Below are 21,776 nucleotides of genomic sequence, written 5' to 3'. Positions count from 1 at the left end.
TTTGCAACACTTCCACAATTGAGGATGCTGCTGGTGGGGAAACACTTTGTGAAAATACAGAAGCAGCAGAAAGTGTTTCTGGAATAAAAACTTTTAGTCTTTAGGACACCTCTGGCATGGCAAGGATGTGTTTTGTCATCGTTGTAGCAATTGCAAAATACGATTTCTTCAAAATATTTGCAAACTAAAGCTTTATTCTCAACAAAAACCGCACTGTGGAAATGTTTCCAAACTCTAGATGTTAGTCTCACCAAGGTTAAAAAAGATAAACTAATTTGACAATTAAGGCCCGAGAGGACAGAAACCATTTTCTACTGTAACCCAAAAATCACCCAACTGTAGGAGGTCAAGTTCGCCCAACTGTAGGCAAACTAAATTGGAACCTTTCCTCTGCAGTTGGGAAATAAAGTATTCTCGCGCTGTCACTATATGTAAGGCCAATCACATGGGATGCAATGTAAACAATGTGTCGAAAATATATATTTTTATTCCTAAATGTGAGTCTTTTAATGCTGTCTGGTTAATAAATTATTTTGACCTGTTATACTATGAGAGCTTCCTTTCCATCCATCCCCCTTTTATGAGCACATGAGGATCCATATTATTACGGACATCACCTACCATTAATAGGGCTGGCCATATATACCTTGGGTACGGACCTATCAAGGACATCTAGTGGTGGAATAGGAGTATGACCACTTTATGGATGCACTTCTATTATGAGTTTATTCAAGAAATTTTGAGGTGAGCTGCTAGAGAGCACTTTGGTGCCAGTTGATCACACTGGTGAAGGGACACAGGAGAGCACATATTAAAGCGGAGTTCCGGCCACAGAATAATTTTTTTTTTTGTAAATACTTCCCAAAGAGTGATCCCCCGCCCTTCATACATCCGCTAATCCGGTTTTAGACATTTAGTTTAATAATGGATTGGCAATCATAAAATCTTACTTTATAAAAAGTTTGCTGAGAGCCGCCATCTTTGTCCTGGTCACCCGAAGCAGCAGTATGCAAATGCCTGCCCTGCTTCCTGGAGGGGGCCGATGAATGCAGCGCGAAATCTCGCACATGCCCAGTACTATGCGATCGGCATAGTAAGGGTTTCCATAGGGACGGCTCGGCTCCGCCTATCATCGCGTCATTTCCTGTTTTCAAATAACACGATGAGAGGAGCGGCAGGCCGCCTACGTCACTGCCCATTGCCTCCTGGGAGTGATGAGTAAGAGCTCCCAGGACGCATTGCAGGACAGGCAGTGACGGCACGGGCCGCGGCCACAGAGGGAGGAAGTTGAAGGAAAGGTGAGTATATTTTCTTCTGAAACAAGTAAAAAAAAAATAATAATTTGGGAGTAACGATTTGACGGCCGGAACTCCCCTTTAAGGACTATTTTATATTTTTCTCAATGGACTACTGTTTTATATGATATTTTAAATCACAGTCATTCTGTATATATATATTTTTTTAAACGTGGCACTTTATTTTAGACTTCAAGTGACACCCCGCCTACTGTTTACTAACTTTGGAAAGTCAATTTCATTGTTGTATCACCCCTTTGTTGCACATCCCACCCCCATCCTTATTTGCACTGTTGCACTGGACACTTTATGCATAGTTTGCACAGTATGCCAATTATGTTAAGGTTTCGCATTAATTGATCACTGTCTAATTTTGTTTCAAGGTTACATATTTGCATGTGCGCTTTAATTTAGATATTGAGTGCCACCCTGCCTACTGTTTATTATCACTGGAAGTCATTTTCACTGTAAGTCAATTATGTAAAGGTTTCACATTAATTGATCACTGCCCAAATTTTGTTTTAAGGTCACATATTTCAGCTACTTTTTAGGGTAGCGCTACACTCCTCTATTCTCTACTTTTCCCTGCAGTGCCCCCTAGTGGCAGAAATGCATATTTCTCTTGTTTGAGAACTGAACTGAGAAAAATGGATTTTTGTAAAATCTTACCGTAAAATCCTTTTCTCTTAGCTCATTGACAGACGTAGTCCTCGGTGATACAGCACCTTCGGGTTATGTTGCCTCCACAGGAGCAGGACTAGACAGGAAATTAAAAAGCTCTGGCCACACCCTAGGGGCAGTCCCAGAGGGTATATCCTCTCTCTCTCTGCCTCAGCAAATCAGTTATGTCAAAAAGCAGTCTTTAGAGATTTTAACCCAACCCAACTCAAAAAACAGAGGGGCGGGGACTACGTCTGTCAATGAGCTAAGAGAAAAGGATTTTACGGTAAGATTTTACAAAAATCCATTTTTCTCTATCGCTCATTGACAGACGTAGTCCTCGGTGATACAGCACCTTCGGGACGTCCCAGAGCAGTATCACAAATGAGGGGTGGGAAAATGAAAATCAAATCCCAATCTAGAAGGCCCAACCGGTGCCAACTAGAAGTTTACAATGCTCATCCTTAATGATGAGACTCAAACAAAAAAGAAAAAATTTTTTTTTTTTTTTTCAAACAGAAAAAAACCCTCGAGGTAGACCACCGGTCTCCTCAAATTGCGGCCTGCAAAACCTTGCGGCCAAATGAGGCATCCGCCGATGCCGTCACATCAATTTTATAGAATTTTGTAAAGGTATGTACCGACGACCAGGTGGCCGCCTTACATACCTGGACCACTGACGCCTGATGGCGAAAGGCCCAGGAAGTACTGAGCGCTCGAGTGGAGTGCGCCCTAACAGGGAACGGAGGACTCTGACCCTTACTTAATAGAATAAGCCTGTACCACCGTCTGTCTAATCCATTTGGCAATGGTCGCGGCAGATGCAGGCAAACCCTTTCTGGGGCCATCCGTGATCACAAAAAGTGAATCCGTCTTACGGAATGATTCCGTAGCTTTCAGGTATACCCTGATTGCCCGAACCACATCTAAGGAATGCAACGCATGTTCCCGATGATGCTTGGGCTGAGGACACAAGGAAGGTAGTACAATATCTTCATTCAGATGAAAATCTGAAACCACCTTAGGAAGAAAAGATGGCTTAGGATGAAGTACTACCTTATCCCTATGAATCACTAGGTATGGGGACTGGCATGATAATGCAGCCAGTTCTGACACCCTGCGAGCAGAAGTGATAGCCACCAAGAAGGCCACCTTCTGGGATAAAGTAAGCAAGGGAATCTCCCTGATGTTTTCAAAAGGAGGTTTCTGTAGAACCGACAAAACCAAATTAAGATCCCAGGGCGGTAAGGGCGCGCGGACTGGTGGAGCCAGGTGCCGCACCCCCTGGATGAAATTCCGCACCAAGGACTTGGTAGCTAAAGGTTTCTGAAAGAAGATTGCTAATGCTGAAACTTGACCCTTGATGGTGCTCAAGGCTAGCTTCTGCTCAACCCCTTGTTGCAAAAAAGCCAATATTCGAGTCACCGAATAGGTACGTGGAGGAAATCCTAAAGATTCGCACCATGCAATATAAGTCTTCCATGTGTGATAATAGACCTTGCTGGAAGTCGCTTTCCTTGCTTTAATAAGGGTAGGAATGACTGAAGTAGACAAACCTCTGTCCTTCAGTACTTGGGTCTCAATGGCCAGGCCATTAAAACCAGCGACTGTAAAGCACGATGGTAAATTGGTCCTTGAGACCACAGACACTCCCTGAGACGAAGTTCCCACGGAACGTCTGCGACTAGCATGTCCAAGTCGGCCAGGCCGGCTTGACGAGGCCAGCCTAGAATTTCTAGGACCACTGGCGCTGATTGGATCTGAACCAGGCGTCCCTAGAGGTATCTGGCCCCGACCATCCGAGAAAGTCTGGTCGTTTTCTGTTCCCACACATTTATCAGATACCTGATTGTTATCAGGAAGGGTGATCTTTTCTGGTTGAACCTCAGGGACCGAAGTCACCCGACTAGAGGCTTCTTGGCCTGTCTGGTCAACCAGATCCGATTCCTGTGAGGCATAGGGACTAATCTTAGGAAAAGGAAAAGATCTATTCAGGGAACGGTAACTACCGCTTCCTGTAGTACTTAAATGTTGGAAGGGAAGAATCGCACCGGTAGTAGTGGTTGATGCTCGATCTAATGTCCTGAATACCGGTGAAAACGTCCCCCCACCCTGAAACCGGGTGGGGGCGCACCTTCAGGCTGTGTACTCCTTTGCTTCGGGTTTGGCTGGGTTGGTCCTCTGTTTGTCCGACCAGCCCTTCTTGAACCCTCCTGGAGGAGTCTTGCCTTTCCCGCTTGTTCCAGCCTGGCGCCCTTTATGGGCGGTAAAGAAAGGTCCTCGCTTGTTGCGAGGTCCCTTAGCTTTAGCAGCCTGTGGCAAAAAAGTGCTCTTGCCCCCAGTGGCATCCTTAATGATTTCATCTAGGTTGGCCCCAAATAGACGATTCCCCTGAAAGGGGAGATTTGTCCAGGTCTTTTTGGAACCTAGGTCAGCTGACCAGCATTTTAACCACAGCACACGTCTGAGGATGACCGCTGACATAGATGCATGCCCTAATAGGGGAGTAGTGTCCAAGGCTGCGTCACAGATAAACTGTAGCCCTTGTATAATCTGTTCCATCAAATCAGATGTCTCCTGGGGAATATCTTTTCCCCTAAGGTCTTGGCGTACCATTCTCGCCCATTCCGTAAGTGTCTGGGAAACTAGACCAATAACAATTACTGGTCTAAATGCTGACCCTATCAGAGAGAAGATGGTGCGGGACTCTGCTTCCATCTTTCGATCCACCGGATCCTTAAAGGACGAAGTGTCCTCCACTGGGATAACCGTGGCTTTATTCAGCCTGGAAATAGGTGGATCCACCACTGGTGGTACCGTCCATTTCTTAATGATGGATTCCTCAAACGGATAGCGTCTAGCAATACGCTTGGAAATAGTAAAGGTACGTTTAGAATGCTCCCATTCTCCTTTAATCTTATTACCAAAACACTTGGGTACAGGAAAAACCTTCACCGTTTTGATGGGCTTGTTAGTACCAAAAGGAATCTCTGTTTCAGTTGCCTCTGCCGGTAAAACCTCAAGTTTTAAGGTTTCCTGCACTGCCACAACTAGTGCGTCCACCAATGCTTCTTCCTGAATTATAGCGGGAGAAGAAACTTCCTCCTCACTGTCTGAGGGAGCTTTACCTGAGGTAACAGCCCTTGCAGAGGGACCTGCAACTGCAGTGACCATCTCTGAATCTGAGTCAGAGGTGTCAGATAGTATAGGGGTAGGCGGGGGTCGCTTCCTTGACCCCCATCCCTGACAGGCCGCCTCCACCCGAGCCACCATAGACTCCAAAATTGCTGTAAATGCCTCTACACTCTGTGCACCGGCGGGTCCCGTGGCCCCCTCGAGGGAAACAGGTGGGGGAATATGTGTGGCCGGGTCCATGATAATTCCAGTCACTTCCTGGATAATATAATTCAAAAATAAAAACCTTTTTTTTTTTTTTTTCTTTCAGACCCCCAGCGCCACAAAAGCCCCTTAGTGTTACCTGCTAGGGATCCCTATCGATCGAGAGAGAGAGAGATAGACCCCCAGGCTCACCACTTGATGCTCAGAGTTTAACTGCAACAGGTTACAGCGCTGTCTTGACAAACAGGAAGTCTTTTGGCTGGCTGCCCAGGAAGAAAAGGAGGCGGCTCCGCCCCTCTGCACGCCTTCCGGCGCCTCCCCTAGCTCCACGAGGTGTTTGGATCACCTCAAACATGGCCGCCCCCATGCTGGAGACACGAGGCTACGCCAAAATGGCGGCTCGTGCGATCCAGCAAAAAAAATGGCGGCGGCCTGTACTGAATAGCGGTGTCCTGCAGGGCACACAACACTCTCTCTGCATGGGGATTTGGCGTGGTTGGCGGTACCGGCCCTGGCGGACCGCATGGCCGTTCGGGAGGCCTGCTTATAGCTGGAGATCTGATTTAGGAAGGCAGTCTACATGTCCGTGGCTTCTGACTGGTAGGTACCTTATTCTTATCACAGTAAAGATTCCCAGAATGCCACTGATTACAATCTTTTAAACATGTATACAATTAGATTGTTAGCTCCCAAACCAAGCCTCCTGGCTTTTTGCACATAAAATCACACTCAAAGTAGGGGGATCTGTGTCATGTTATAGGATAGAGGGGGACTCTATCTTACCATACAGAGAGGGGCCCGCGTTCACCACAAGACCCGTCAGGGGAAAAGGGGGAACATACTACTCACCATACCGGAACCAGGCGGGCACCAACTCCTGACAGTACCCCTCTCCACCGGGGCGGGAGGGCTGTCGACCGATATGGACGCCGTGACTCATGGTCTTTGGCGTTTCAGCGAGACGTTTAACTCGCGGGGTCAGTCCCTTAATGGGACTTTGTCGCGGCCGACCCAGCGCGGAGCTATGGCCTGCACGCGCTCGTAGGCTGAACTGGGGTGACCACCGGATCTCAACATCCAGCCCGTCGCCCAGTTCAGCTTTCTTGCTTGAAGATCTCACAGGAACACTGGAGAAAAAAAGCTGTCTAAAAAATCTTTTAAGAAAAAAATCTTGCCAGGACCGAATATCCCAGCAAGGTATCTAGGTCCTTACTCCTAACTAGACAGAAAATAACTGATTTGCTGAGGCAGAGAGAGAGAGGATATACCCTCTGGGACTGCCCCTAGGGTGTGGCCAGAGCTTTTTAATTTCCTGTCTAGTCCTGCTCCTGTGGAGGCAACATAACCCGAAGGTGCTGTATCACCGAGGACTACGTCTGTCAATGAGCGATAGAGAAATACAGTTTTACTAGAGCTGTATTCTGGGATTGATGGTCTTCAGCTGAGAGAACATACAATAATTTAGGACTTTACATTTAGTCTCAGAACTCTTCCATTAAGGTCTTATATAACTTATGTTATATAGTTTGGATACCATATCATAGATATATAATTTATCATTGTAACAACAGATCCCACACACTTTCCACTTTGTTTCAATTTTTTTCATAAAAAAAACAAAAAATTGCTTTAGAGTAAAAAAACAAAACAAAAAAAAACAAAAAAAAAAAGCCTGTTTTTTTCCCAATTTGTTTAAAAAAATTTCCAGACCTTCCCATCTCTAACTTAGTGTGTGGCACAAATAATCCATTATGCAAAAAGAGTCACGTGGAAGCCCATTACCAGTTTGATGAAAATTAATTACACAGATACCACACTGGAAATGTTTTGTGGCCCGTGAGATCAAGTCACGGCTTTTTTTTTTTTTTACAGATTTGGAAGAGGTCCATTTCTTTTATGCAATTTCCTTATACGACCCATTTTCCACCTACAACAAGCTGGGAACCCATCTTTAAATGAAGCTACCACAGTCTAATAGTGTTTGTGTGCAATAGCCTTGAAAATTGGATTTCTTGATTGCTTTTGGTGGTGCCCTCGTTGATGGGCACCTGAGAATCTGTAAATGGATCACAAGGTTGGTGCCTGGGATGGTTGTAAGTGCCTTCTAGTTTATACAAACACAAAAATTAATTACAAACTGCCAGCATCTCTACATACCAATGTTGGGGAAAAAAGGCTCTGAACGCTGGCGGATCATAGCTTGCATCTGCCTCTGCTGTTGCTGTTCTTGTCTTTCTTGATCGAGAAGGTCTTGCAGTAAGAGAGGCTGTTCTTCCAGAAGGAGTGGTCTCTCTCGACTCTGTTGAAGCATCCCTTGTTGAGCAGTTTGCATGCCCGAGGGGCAAGGCAAACTTTGATTTAAGGGGTCTCCTGGAACAAAATTATGGCCACTTTGCTGATCCGGCAAAAATACAGCGTTTGAAGAGGACTCCTGAGCAAAGCCATTGTTAGGCCTTGGTCCCACACCTTGATTTAAAGGTGGCTCTATCACTTGATTAGGAGCAGTTAATAAACTCTCTGGAATAACTGGCACTGAATTAGTCTGCGGAGAGTCTAATTTATCCAGCTCTGGACTCTCACTAGTTAACAAGTTGGTAAGCGCTGGAACAGATTCTGGCATGCCACAAGCACTTACAGCATCTGGAGCAGGCAGCAGCACTGGGTCACTAGGATGCTCAGGTTTAGGCGCATTCTCTTTATCATTTATTTCTGACTGGTCACTGTTCGTTGATGGTGCTGAGGCAATGTCTTTTTTTGGTTGCTCAGGTGCAGTAGAGGCTACTGCTACTTCTGATTTAACATCCAATGCTTTATCTGTTGGTGAATCTAATACAGGATTCTTTTCGCTGACAACAGCAGTAGCTGTCCCTGGCAAAGCAGGTCCAGGAGAAGATATTTTAGCAGTTTCTTCACAACTTTTTTCCTCTTCAGGCTTGCATTGCAGTTCCAATTTATCATCAATCGGTACACCGAGATCAAGGTCCTCATTAAACATATCTTTCTTATCCCCAAGATCAAGCTCTGGGTCTGTGTAAGCAATTATATCGAATTTCCCTGATCTTAGGAGATCATCAAGCTGAGGATCATTTGTTTCTAGATTATCCAGCCCATCAAGGTCATCTCCTTTTGCATCATCTGGGTCTAGGTTTATGTTTTCAAGATCTTCATCATCTAAATCTTTGACTTCAACTCCATCTAAATCTTTTACATCAAGATCTTTTTCAGAAGGATCATCAGGATCCAACTTTTCCTCCAAACCACTAGCTTCTGGATTTTCAGGTGGAAGAACTGTTGTTTCTTTCCCCATGTTATCATCAGACAATGGTGTTTGTAAGTAATTCTCACTGGTTTGCATTTCATCAATTCCATGCATCATAAGAGGCTGTTGCTCTGTAGGAATCAAGTGTTCTAAGCCTGGAGGAACTTGAACATGATTAGACAGACCTGGATGTTGAATTCGCACGTGCTCCATAAGTCTTGGACCTTGAAACTCTGGCTTAGGAAAATAACTTATATGTCTCTGATGTTGTGCCGATGGGTCCATCATATTAGGTGGTGGACCTAAAATAATTCGTGGTCTGCTATCTGGAGGCCTATGGCGAAGTTCAATGTATGCCTGACCTGATATATTATGCTGTTGAACTGGCATTGCCTGTGGAGGAAATTGGGGAGGGAGTCCAGCGGGAATATTTATTTGTGTGCTGCTTAAAGACCGGGACAGCTCCATGGACATGTCTCTTCTCATCTGCTGAGGCATTACAGTAACTTGCATTTGTAAAGGAGGACCCATAAAGGGCTCACGACCAGAGATAGAACCAGGACCAGACATGGGATAGACAAATCTGTAAAACAAAACCAGACATTTACATTTTTACTAAAATAATGATACAAATGTTAAATTGTATATTTCGGATGACATATTTTATTAAAAATGCTACACATACGTGGTGGATACTGGAAACATATCTACCGAAAGATACAGAAAATATACCTTATTGAGCTTAAAATTAATGATAAAGAACAGCAGATTGCAAACTACCTGTACAGTTGTACTAAGTCAAGCAAATGTAAAACCCAGTGCACAGACAATTTAGAGACCAGCAAAAGCTCAACTACAGCCAAAACTTTTCATTCAAATACAATTTTGGATAGTGGCAGCAATAGTTGTAACTTCTGTTAAAATTTAAAGCAGCATTTGATGGTGTTGAGAAATTTATAAGATAATAAATGCTGTCTGTGTCACCAAAATAGACTTTTCCGCTCTCAAAATGGGGCATAGATCAATACAATCCTGACAAAGGTTCACAATATTCCACACCCCAAACGAAAGGTGTGACTTTATTGCTGCTTGTGTGTCAGCTAGGATATTTCCCCCACAATTTATGTGCTTTAGCTGGAGCTGGGGTTTACAATGAGAGTTGGCTACATGCCTTGCTGTCACTTACCTCAAACAAATATGTAGGTCTGTCAGATTTAAAGTTAGACCTGCATACTTGTGCAACTGATCGAGGCGAGCAATTTAACATTTTAAAGCAAGAAGAGTTGACATGAAAGCCAGGCAACTTACTCGGCAGGCAATGGCAGCTTACTTTTTTATTTCTACAGTTACCCTTTATGAAATATGCATGCATTAGTTTAAGAAGGAGGTGCTAGCAGGAGTACAATAAAACTTCAACTCCCATTCTGCTAATTATGTAAATACCCATTTTAGGGGCAAGAAATCTGGATATAATTGCAACTCTGGAATTACTGTTTGCCAGCAGAACTATGAAGAAATACTAAAATTCATTAATGAAAGCCTGTGGCTAATACGTTATATTGGACTTACTCAGCAATTGGATTGGACTGCTCTAAAACACATATCAGGTGAACTTTTCTAAGTGCTTTTCACTTTATTAAACCGTTTTATTTTACTATTGCCTAATTTCTGTTTTGTAAATATTTTCTTACACCCCTTTTCTTATCTTTCATTAGAACAATATTTAAAAAACAGTATATGGAGTCTCTGAACGCTCAAAACAGAAGTTAAAAGAGCTTGCCTCTTTGAGGAAAGCTACTGTTTTGTTAACAGACGTACATCTTTAAAGCAAAGAACAAAATGTAAGTGTACCTGTGACCAGGAGGTGGTCTCATAGCAATGTTAATATCTCCAGTGAACGGCGGTCTGTTAAACTGGGCATTACCAGGGAACGGAGTACGCTGCTCTTTGGGGAAAGCAGAAAATCGTGGGTTCCCTTTAGGACCAACTGAGGCTCTTATATTTCCAGGATAAGGAGGTGGAGGTCTGTTAAACACCTCATGTTGCCTATGTGGAATGTCTTGCTGCCACTGGGTGGGGTGTGCACCTTGAGTCATCTGCAATGGATCCAATACCTTCTCATGTCGAACAGCATTCTTGGTTTGCTGCTGTCTTAGTATCATCTCCCTCAATTTTTGACGCTGTAATATGAGTTAGAATATTATGTTAAATAAAACACCATGTTTTCATTACTTATTACATATACACAATGTATCTTTGCTCAAATTTTTTTTTCTGTTACTGATGTGGTCTAACACTTAGAAGACACTGAAAAATATCACTTTTGGAATATGTATAAAGAGAGTTGCCTGGGGCCCTACAACTACCAAGATAAATGTACAATGATCAAAACGTTTTTAAACTGGTTCCTAACAAAAAAAAAAGTTATTTTTTAACCCTAATGAATTCTCTGTATTTAGGTCAAAAACCTTCCAACATCCCCTCCTTGAGTTCTCTGACGATCCACCGCTGTGCCTAGCTGCAGCCCCACTCTCCTTCTCTTCCTCTTTTCACGTGAGTCTCAGAGCAGTGGGAGTCATAGCCTCCAGCTGCTGTCAGTCGAATCCTGTGACAAGAGCAGTGGATGTGTCTATGTACGCATACAGCCTGGCTCAAGCGCAGGGGTGCCCCCTCAGCACATCTTAATAAAAATGTGGGTCTTAACATTAAAACACATTAAACCTAAAAACGTCCAAGTATATAAAAAAAAAATAATCTAATAAAGTTAAAATTATAATGGAGTAAAGAAAGAAGCATATACCTGTCTTGCTTTCTCTTCAGATTCTGCCATAGGTAGGGTTAATGAATTCTGAGCATCTGGTAAGCCAGGCAATTGTGGCATATTACCAAACTGCTGACCTTGAGGGCTTGCTGCAATATTGGAAGACCCACCAAAAGTTTCCTCTGTAAAAGTTCTTTGCTGATCACCAATGTCATGGGAATCCGCAAATCCTTCCCCTGTCTGTATATGAGGTGTCCCTGGAGGCTGATCATAAGGTTCCTGGTTAGGGCCAGATGACGTATGACTAAACAAGTCTACTGAAGCTGGGCCTGTTAATCGTGGATTTTGGGAGTTTCCCTCTGATATTCTGCTAAAAGGGGCTCCCCTGCTTTGTGTATTCTGCAGAAACGCCTCTTGATTGGATATCAACGGTGGGCGAACCACTGATAAATGATTAAAGTTTTCAGGTCCACTAGGGATTGGAGTTCTTGGTGGCTGAGCATAAGGGTCAGAAAGGACATGCCTGGGAGTTCGATTAGGTTGAGAATAGGAGTCTGTAGGAAGAGGTCTTGGTGTTCCAGGGGGCTGAGAATAAGGGTCTGCAAGTACTGGCTGTGGAGTACTAGGAGGTTGGGAATAGGGGTCTAAAGGCATTGGCCTTGGGGTTCCAGGTGGCAAAGTATATGAATCTGAGGGCATTGGTCTTGGGGTTGCAGATGGCTGAGAGTACTGATCTGAGGGGGCTGGCCTTGGAGGTGCTGTTGGCTGTCCATACAGATCTGAAGGAGCTGGTCGGGGAGTTGCAGGTTGTTGAGAGTATAGATCTGATGGGGGTGGCCTTGGAGTTGCAGGTGGCTGGGCATATGGGTCTGAGGGTATCGGCCTTGGAGTTGCAGGTGGCTGAGCATACATATCTGATGAAACTGGCCTTGGGGTTGCAGGTGGCTGAGAATAAGGATCTAAAGGCACAGTCCTTGGCGTATTAGGCGGTTGCACATATGAATCTAAAGGAGCTGGCCTTGGGGTTCCTGGTGGCTGTGAGTATGGATCCATGCTATTCCTTACAGGTGAAGCTGCAAAGGAATCAAGGTGTCTCTTATTCATAGATGGCTGAACAAATACATCTCCCATAACTGGCCTGGGAGTAGATGGAGGCTGACTATATGGATCCATTGCTTGCACAGGTGGTCTTGGAGTAGGGGGTTGTTGAAGATAAGGGTCTACCGCTGTAGGTCTTGACGCAGTTGGTGATTTTAAATATGGGTTATTTGCTGGACGTGGGGTTCCCGGAGGCTGAGCATATGGATCCTGGACATTTGAGCGTGACAGAGAGGCTGACTGAGGGTCGCTATGCTGTCGCATTAGTCTAGGGGGATGCGCAAATGGTTCATTCATAGTACGATTACCATGAGGTGCTTGGTTATAAGGATCATGTGAAAAAGTTTCAGCAGGTCTTGGAGTCAAAACATGTCTTTCATATGGGTCTGTAGAAATACGTCGTGGTGTTGTAGGTAGTAAATTGTAAGATTCTTGTGGCGATTGAGGTGGGCGCAAAGGAGTTTTAAAAGGTGCAGGGCTGCCAGGTGAAACACCTGATGTAGGGGTGAGAGGAGCTCTTGAATAGGGATCCACTTTTGGTGGCATTTGTGATCTTTGATACATTTCAGATCTTGAAGAATGCTTCGTAAAAGAGTCACTGTTTACTGGACCCAGCAAACCATCCATCATCTGATCTGTGTTATGAGACAAGCGTGAAAGGCCTAATGGCTTAGAAAAGGGATCAGCTGGGACTAGGTTCTTTTGAACATCTCCTATCTTTAATGAGGGATCAGTGCCGGAAGGGGATGAACAAGAGTCCCTTATGGGAGATGGTCTAGCATCAGAGGACTCACTCGGAGGTATGTGTCTAGGAGGACAAATATCCATGGGTGACCCACAGTTCTTTCTGTGAAAATTCTGACCAGCAGGTGGAGGTCTTGGTGTCCCTACCATTTTAGCATAAGGATCAAACGGAGATGATGGTCTAGAGTTTGATGATCCAGGAGAAAACATCTGTGGTGAATGTGGTTGAGAAGACTGGAGGGGATCCTGCAAATGTATTCTAGTGGGTGTGGGAGGTGGAGCTTGTGGTTTCAGAAAAACATCATCTGAGAATGATGCAGGTGCTCCAGGCAATGTCTGTTTAGTAAATGTATCTTTATTAAAGTTCTGCTGAATCGGGGACATACTGCCACTGTTCTGTTGAGGTGTTAAAGGGCTCTGATTGCCACTGTTTGGAGTATCACTTCCTGACTGACTCAAGTGATGGTGGGACCCAAACTGCTGCTGCTGTTGCTCATTTTTTACTTGCTCAAGTTTCTGGGTCGCTTCGATCTTTGCCTGCTGTTTGCTTTTCTGACGCATTTGCTGCAATATTACAAAGAAAAATCATTACATTGCGATTCTACATATTAGGGTTACTAAAGGTTATTATATATATATATATATATATATATATATATATATATATATATATATATGACTCAGCTAGAGTTGCGTTTAAACAGATGATTGCTAATAATTCCACAAGAGTGGTTTGTTTTCTGCCTCAGGTGCTTGTTTTAAAAAGGTGTGTTTGCCTGCTGATATAGACTGTCAAGCACGCACCTGTAATGATGATAGCAGTAATATCAGGATGAAACAACTTGTTTTTTTCTCAAAATTAAACTCATTCCTGTACTGAGAATTTAGTTTAAGTGGTTGTAAACCCGGTTTCTTTTTATTTTTTTTATATAAAAATAACAAACATGCCTATACTTACCTGCTCTGTGCAATCCTTTTGCACAGAGCAGCCCCCATCCTCTTCTTCTGGGGTGCCTCGTCAGCACACCAGGCCCCTCCTCTTCATCTGGTGCCCCCACAGAAAGCCGCTTTCCCTGGGGGCACCCGAGTGGGCTCGCTCCCGAGTCCCACTGCTGCGTCCATTGACACAGACAGCGGGACTCAGATCTGCCTTAATGCATTGCATACAATAAGGTGAAAACCACTTTAAAGTGGTTGTAAATCCTTACACATATACCCGGTGAAGTGACTGGCCTCAGGTGATACACAGAGATGAAAAAATCCTTTAAAATTAAGTTGTACCTATCTGCAGTCTACTTTTCTCTAGAGCCGTTCACAGTGCTAAATATTTAAAGTTTGTCTGAGAGTTCAGAAAAAGGGGACAGAGAGCTGAAGTTACACTTTGCAGAGCTCAGCGAGGAGAGCTCTGAGAGCTTATGGGAGGGAAGGGACGCATCCCCCTTCACACAGCTCACAGTAACAGAGCTGAGGCTGCCAATAAGCTGGTGAACCCCCCCGTCAACTTTTTTTTGCACTGGTGAAACCTGACCAAAGTGATTCATGCTGATAGCAGAGGTACTAAGCAGCAGACAGAAATGACACTTGGTGCTCTTAATTGAGACCAACTCTATAGAGGGATATGTTTTGTTCCCATTTCATGTTTGAGGTTTACAACCACTTTAAAGTACAGAGAGAGTGTGAATGTACCAGGTGCTGGTCCAAAGGAGCACTCTGCATCCAGGGCCTTACACTAGCTAAACAAAAGATTTGGCATGCATTGGCACTCTATTATGCCATGGTGCTCCTCAGACAGCCTTACAAGAATGCCCTGAATGCAGTATACATCTTGTTTGGGAGCTTCTGAAAAAAAAAAAAAAAAAAAAACAAGCTGGAGAAAGCTAAAGATATATTGTATGTGGGTACCTTACATTGCTTGCATCTCACTGGTAATGTCTGTTTGATTCCCTAAAAACAAGACATTCTCAGTTTAAAGGGAAGTTTAAATACATTTGCACTATTTAAGTTGTTACTGGTACATGTTCATTACAGATGCAGCCTTTACGTTTTTACTTGATCGCTGTACCATATAAGTATGAGCATGCTTACAGAGACATCAACATGCATTTATTTCTAACAACTTCTAGGGCTGATTTCCTTTAACAAAGTCTTCTTTTGAAGCAAGAGAAATCCGCAGGTGTAGACAAATTCACCCATACTGTGCTAAAACCCTATTTGGTCCAAAGGTGAACTGCAGGAAACATCTGATTCCACAAGCAGTTTTTTTGGGCAGTAGGTTTTAACCTGAACAACTGTTTTTAAATAAATACCAGGGCAATTTTATGCTGTACACTGTACAATGAATAATATTCTGATGTAGGAGAGTCCCTAATTATTCGAAACCGGGATGTGGGTTGCTGTCGTCCCTAAACTGGTGCAAAGAGCAAGAGAATTCCCCTTGGGTTGGGACTATGTAGGCAACCACACCTACAATAGTATAAAAAATATAATTTTATTCAGTACATTAAAAGGATCAATAGATCATAATATACAAAAACACAAAAGAATATGTAGTACAAAACAGACATGTAGATAAGTATAAGGTATAAAACCTAGAATATTTGATAAAAGCAAAATAACAGCGAGTATACGGTGTAGATCACGAAATGTGAATTGGCATATGGAAATACTTCAAACCCAATGCGTTTCAGGTAGGGATACCTTTCTTCAGGGGTATGTAGATAGAGTATTAGGATTTCTGGATTAATGTTCGAGGCGGCAAGATGGCCGTATACAGTAAAAAGCTGTAGAGAGCAGATAGAGGAGAGAGTGTGCTGTTGGTGACAATGCCTGTGGGGTGGCATTGCCTGCAAGGAGGTGACAGGTGGATAACAACCGTTTTATTCCCTGGGGGTCTAATAAGGATCCCAATAAATTGGTCAAACGGTTGTCCCTTGATGAGTAGAGTAAGGGTATCTGTGTCTATGTCTTTAAATTATATGTGGTACTCTATTGAAAAGCTACATTGAATGGCATAGCAATGTTAGCACATATTTCAGGGACACAGTATATGTGTGGATCAAAACCTTGGAGAGTAAGGTGTGGCACACGATAGTACCAAGGCTAGGCTTGTCTGCAGGTCACCGACAGCTGTACTGAATAAAATTATATTTTTATACTATTGGAGGTGTTGTTGCCAACCCAAGGGGGGTTCTCTTGCTCTTTGAATAATATTCTGAGACCAAGAATGCTGCTCTAACATGAATCAAAACACTATACAAGTGACTAAAAAATTGTACATAGAAATTATCCAATCAAACAATGTTTTTCACACGTTTCATACACAGACAAAAAAATAAAGAAAGCCTGTACCTGTCTTACCTGTCTATACTTCCACTCCTGTTCATGCTCAGATTCTCTCTGCCTTAAGGGATCTTTGAATGGATCGGAATCGATTCGAGTACTCTGGTCGATGATCTCATGCTGTTGGCGCTTTAACGAGTCATTTGACATTTGCACTTTGTTGATTCGCAGTGCTGCACGGTTATCCCTGGCTTTTTGCTTAAAACAAAAATGAGTACCATTATGGTTACAAGGCTAATAAAATCTAAAGGGTTCATTGTAAGTTGAAAAAAGGTTAAATATACCTTGCGTAAGGCCTGAGTGCTTTGTCTTTTTGCAGTAGTAACCGCTCAGATATTGCAAATTCAGCGGCTTCTAACCTAACCTTTGGCTCTTTCCCTAAACCATAAAAAGGAGTTCCAGGCCATCATCCAATTTTTACTAGCCAAAAGAATTCATAATTCCCTGTAGCCAGTCTAGTAATCAAACCACCCAGCTAAGTTGGTGCCCTTACTTTTTTTAACTGCATTTAGGCAGTGAAACTTGGTTACTTTTCTGTCCTCATCTTGTGACTGGATTAAGAAGCAGTCTTCTATGTAAATCACTCCTTTTGCTCCTTTCAGAACATCAGTATAAAGCAGAGCCTGATTGGTTCCCAATACTGGTGCCTATGCTGAAAATTAACATGCTAACAGTTCCAGAGTGCAAAGAGATGACTTTGTTGAGTATGATGCTTCTCTTTCAATGAAGAGTATAGGTATATACTTCATTGTAAAATAGTACCCATAAGATTTTTAACTGTGTACTTAGTCATTTTGTTAGGAATTCAGCTTTAACCTTTAATGTTACGATGACACCTGATCTTTAAAATTAACATTAAGCTTAAAGCAGTATTAAACCCAAAAGCAAACATTATATTGCCGCTTACCATCTCACAGATGTGATGGCAGCATTTGTTCTCTTATTTTAGACTTACTTTCTCCTATTTTCACCTGTTGAACAAGCCAGTATTTTTTTTTTTTTTTGTTTTTCAAAAGAACAACCTCTCCACTGGAATGCATTAGTTACAGAGATGAGACAAACCATTTAACACTAACGGATGCTTACACTGATTATACTTTATTGACTACTTATTTAACACCCTCATTCCAAAATGGAAAAAATGTGCACACATTCCTTCAGAGCGCATGCGTCATTGACATCGCCAGCTGCATCTTAATTAAATATCTCCTAAACAGTATACATTTAGGAAATATTTACTGTACCTATAGGTAAGCCTTATTATAGGCTTACCTATAGGTAAAAATCATACAAGGGAGTTTACTTCCACTTTAAGGGCTCTTTCACACAGTATGTCCATAGGACGGACTCCGTTTATCTCAGCGGGGGATCGATCTGCCGATCCCCCGCTGAGCAGGAGAATGACAGCTGTTCTCCTCACTGTGTACGGAGACACAGCTGTCAGAGCCCCATGCATCTCTATGGGGGAATCAGATGGGAACGGACCGTCGGTCCATCCTCATCCGATCCCATCGACGATTGGAAAATAGGGTTTCCATCCGTCCAGATTTGACGGATCGGATGTCAGCGGACATGTCTCCGCTGACATCCGATGCGCCATAGGGATGCATGGGGGGACCGTTCAGATCCGAAAAAAAAACTGACAGGCGGATCTGAACGGTCCGCCTGTGTGAAAGGGGCCTTAGGTTAACCTTTACTTTGCATAAAATATGTACAGAGGATCCATGTAGCATATGTTGCAAATCCATTTTTACCATTTTGTATAGATGCTGCATGATTAGTAGACACTTCCACTGTGATTGTTACTTTCTTCTTCTCTGCCAACTCCAATTATTGACATATGAGATTTGAGACCCACTTACCACATATGGGGCTCTTTCTTGTGAGCTGGCTTTCCTCCAGAGTTTTGCAATTTGCTTCACTCGTGTAGACCAATCTAAACAAAGAGGAAAATTAGTCATAACTAATTGTGGGCAATGACTGACTAAGAAAAAAAGGCAACCTTGTGACCAAAGTATCTATAGCAAGATTGTTCCAGCTGTCCATAGAAAACACAGGAAAATTTCCTTCAGGCCCTTTTGATTGAGAAACTAAGGCCGGCCATAGACAGTTCAAATCCCATCTGGTTAAGCAGGAAGCGTCCAAGAACAGTGAATGGGCATGCTGATATTACCAAGTTGATCGATCAATCAACTTGGATACAACCAGCCTGCTGGATTTTACTTGTGATTAGCGGCTGCTACAGCCGCTAGCAATGATCACTGTCTTCTCCCTCCGGGAAAATACAATGTGTCTGCAGGAGGAATTTCCCTGTCAGCACTACCTGTGTTGATGGGGGAATCATGCAAATTCCTTTCCTACAACCCATGGTCTTCCCTAATGCTGATTTCAAGGTGTCTTACCAGGAAACTCCTCCTTTAGATGTGGGAAATTAACATTGGTATATAAAACAGGGGCCACAGTTGCCATCTCTCCAAGAGCTTCTTCCTTCTCCCATTTCTGTGTGCTTCTTTGGGCACTGGACATGGTGTCTCCCTCTGGCTCCATAACCGGCGCTGGTGCTGGCCACACATTTGTAGGGTCATTTATTATGCCATGGTATACCGGGTTCTTATCCCTGTTTACATATAAACGGTTATTAGTATTATATTATATGGTGCCAACATTTTCCAAATTATTGCACAGAATAAGGACCAACAGGAGCTGTACATATGACATTAAAATAAACATTCATACATAAAAACAATACTGGCAACACTGCATAAATGAAGATCAATTTTAACAGAAGGGAGAGAAGAAATAAAGTATTCTATGCTTCACTGCTTCTTTCCTGAATGATGACAAAGAAATTAGGTTTTGTAAACAGAGTACCTGTTGTCTGGAAATGATGGTTGTGTTAAGGGAGGAAAAGGGCCGAGTCCACGTCCAGGGCCAAGAGGATTGTGTGGTAAGTGAGGATTGGGTGGCAACAAGCCATTCACAATGGGCATTCTTGGAAAAAGACCATCACCTTAAAAAGTTAAAACAATACACTGTATCTTTCTGCTAAACAAGTAGAACTTCAACATGAATATATTAAATATGCATATTAATTTTAGCATATCTGATAGGCAAAAACTATTGCACTGGGCCAAGGTTAGGAACTCAACAGAAAGTAAACTTGTAATTAGAGGATAGGAAACTTGTAATTAGAGGATATGATGCAAACACAGTCATGATAAAATGTCTGTGGTGTACAGCAATAGCACCTTTCCCTTCAGTCACTGCTGTATCTTTGGAAATTCTGAACCTTCAGAACAATGAGGCGCACATACACATCCAACCCAACAACTGGTAACTGTGTGAACAGTCATTTGGTCAGGCCACAGAAATTTGAATGATGCCTACTTAAGGTGTTACTTTACTTAATAGGATATGACTATTGGTTTACTTTAGGCTTAAACTGAGTACTATGAAACACATAGCAAACAGAATGTCAGACTCTGGTCATGATTTTGTATTGTACAAAACCTCTTCTGATCCACTGTGCTAAAAGAGCTGCAGTAAGCTTGGTGGTGCACAACCTACAGGCTGGTAAACTGGCTGAATATTGGCCAGTTCAGCAGAAACTGGCTGACATTTGGCCAGGGTGTACAACAGCCTGTCTGGCTTCTATTAAACAGGCATGCTGGAAAACCAGCAGCCGATCAGCCGTCCGACACTGGCTGCGAGTGCTGACTGGTGTGTTCTGGCACGGGGTACAGTCCCCCCTGCCAGAACACAATAGCTCCATGGGGAGTTCGCTGTACGAACATCACATAGTATAGTATAGTAAGCTCCTCGCAAACTCCACAGTCTTTTTTTCCGCCAGCCCGCTGGGTTGACTGAAAAAAAAATACTACCTGTGTGTACCAGGCTTAAGGAACACATTTGTCTAATCTTCTGAAAGCTCAGATTCAAAGCCATTTATAAGAAAATAATATGTATAACAATAAGAATTTGCCTACATGGGCATCAGCCTTATAAGATATTACCAGAACTAAAATCAGACTGCCCGTGATTTTAAATGCTCTTCTTTGATTTGCTTAGCTTCTTCCTCTGTATTTATTAGACATTCCCTTCCTGTGTGCTCCCTAAATATGTAGAAGACATATGGGGGAACTTAAGTGAAGCTGCTACCCATATGGAGTAAAATGATAAATGGATTTTTGTAAGATCTTACCGTAAAATCCTTTTCTCTTAAGCTCATTGACAGACGTAGTCTTCTTGATTCTCAAGAGCTGGGTTATGTTGTCTCCGCAGGAGTAGGACTAGGCAGAAAGACAAAACGTTCTGGCTCCACCTTAGGGGCAGTCCCTGAGGGTATATCCTCCCTCTCTCTGCTACAGGGAATCAGTTCTGTTCTAAAGCAGTAACAGAGAATTTAACCCAACCCAACTCAATGATAGAGGGGCGGGTACTACGTCTGTCAATGAGCTTAAGAGAAAAGGATTTTACGGTAAGATCTTACAAAAATCCATTTTTCTCTATCGCTCATTGACAGACGTAGTCTTCTTGATTCTCAAGAGCTGGGACATCCAGAAGCAGTGCCACAAATGAGGGGTGGGATTGACAAAATCAAATCCAATCTAGAAGGCCCAACCGGTGCCAAACTAGAAGTTTTAAAGGCTCATTATAAACAAGAATGAGACTAAAGAAAAAATTTCCAACGGAAAAAAACCCTCGAGGTAGACCACTGGTCTCAAATTGCGGCCTGCAAAACCTTGCGGCCAAACGAGGCATCAGACGATGCCATTACATCAACTTTATAATGTTTTGTAAAGGTATGCACCGACGACCAGGTAGCCGCCTTGCACACCTGGACCACTGACGCCTGATGGCGAAAGGCCCATGACGCACTAAGTGCCCGAGTGGAGTGCGCCTTAACAGGGAACGGGGGCTCCCGACCCTTAATAGAATAAGCCTGTACTACCGTCTGTCTGATCCATCTGGAAATGGTCGCGGCAGATGCAGGCAACCCCTTTTTGGGTCCATCTGGGATCACAAAAAGTGAATCCGTCTTGCGAAACGAGTCTGTCGTTTTCAAGTATACCCTGATCGCCCGGACCACATCCAAGGAGTGTAAAGCAAACTCTCGCGGATGACTGGGCTTAGGACACAGGGAAGGTAACACAATTTCTTCATTCAGATGAAATTCTGAAACCACTTTTGGTAGGAAGGATGGATTCGGACGAAGAACCACCTTATCTCTATGAACCACCAGATATGGTGAACGACAAGATAATGCGGCCAGTTCTGACAC

At 43.2% G+C, this 21,776-nt stretch overlaps 1 protein-coding gene across 9 annotated transcripts in view; it reads right to left on the bottom strand.

Moving 5' to 3' along the window:
* Positions 1 to 21,776, bottom strand: part of KMT2C (lysine methyltransferase 2C) — a 448,529-nt gene that overhangs the window by 91,899 nt on the left and 334,854 nt on the right. For 7 of the 9 annotated variants that reach the window (XM_082258361.1, XM_082258369.1, XM_082258364.1 and 4 more), the window contains 7 exons: positions 19,367 to 19,505; positions 18,898 to 19,112; positions 18,358 to 18,431; positions 16,505 to 16,693; positions 11,354 to 13,720; positions 10,405 to 10,733; positions 7,452 to 9,136 (listed from right to left, as the gene is read on the bottom strand). In XM_082258361.1, coding sequence (XP_082114487.1) covers positions 7,452 to 9,136; positions 10,405 to 10,733; positions 11,354 to 13,720; positions 16,505 to 16,693; positions 18,358 to 18,431; positions 18,898 to 19,112; positions 19,367 to 19,505 — 4,998 coding nt within the window. The remainder of the gene's footprint in view (positions 1 to 7,451; positions 9,137 to 10,404; positions 10,734 to 11,353; positions 13,721 to 16,504; positions 16,694 to 18,357; positions 18,432 to 18,897; positions 19,113 to 19,366; positions 19,506 to 21,776) is intronic. The other 2 variants (XM_082258363.1, XM_082258365.1) reach the window with 1 other exon arrangement.

This window comes from Pelophylax lessonae, assembly GCF_965119305.1.
Source record: "Pelophylax lessonae genome assembly, chromosome: 5".
NCBI lineage: Eukaryota > Metazoa > Chordata > Amphibia > Anura > Ranidae > Pelophylax > Pelophylax lessonae.
Note: the sequence above shows the minus strand (reverse complement) of the source record. Positions and strands in the feature narration are given on the sequence as shown.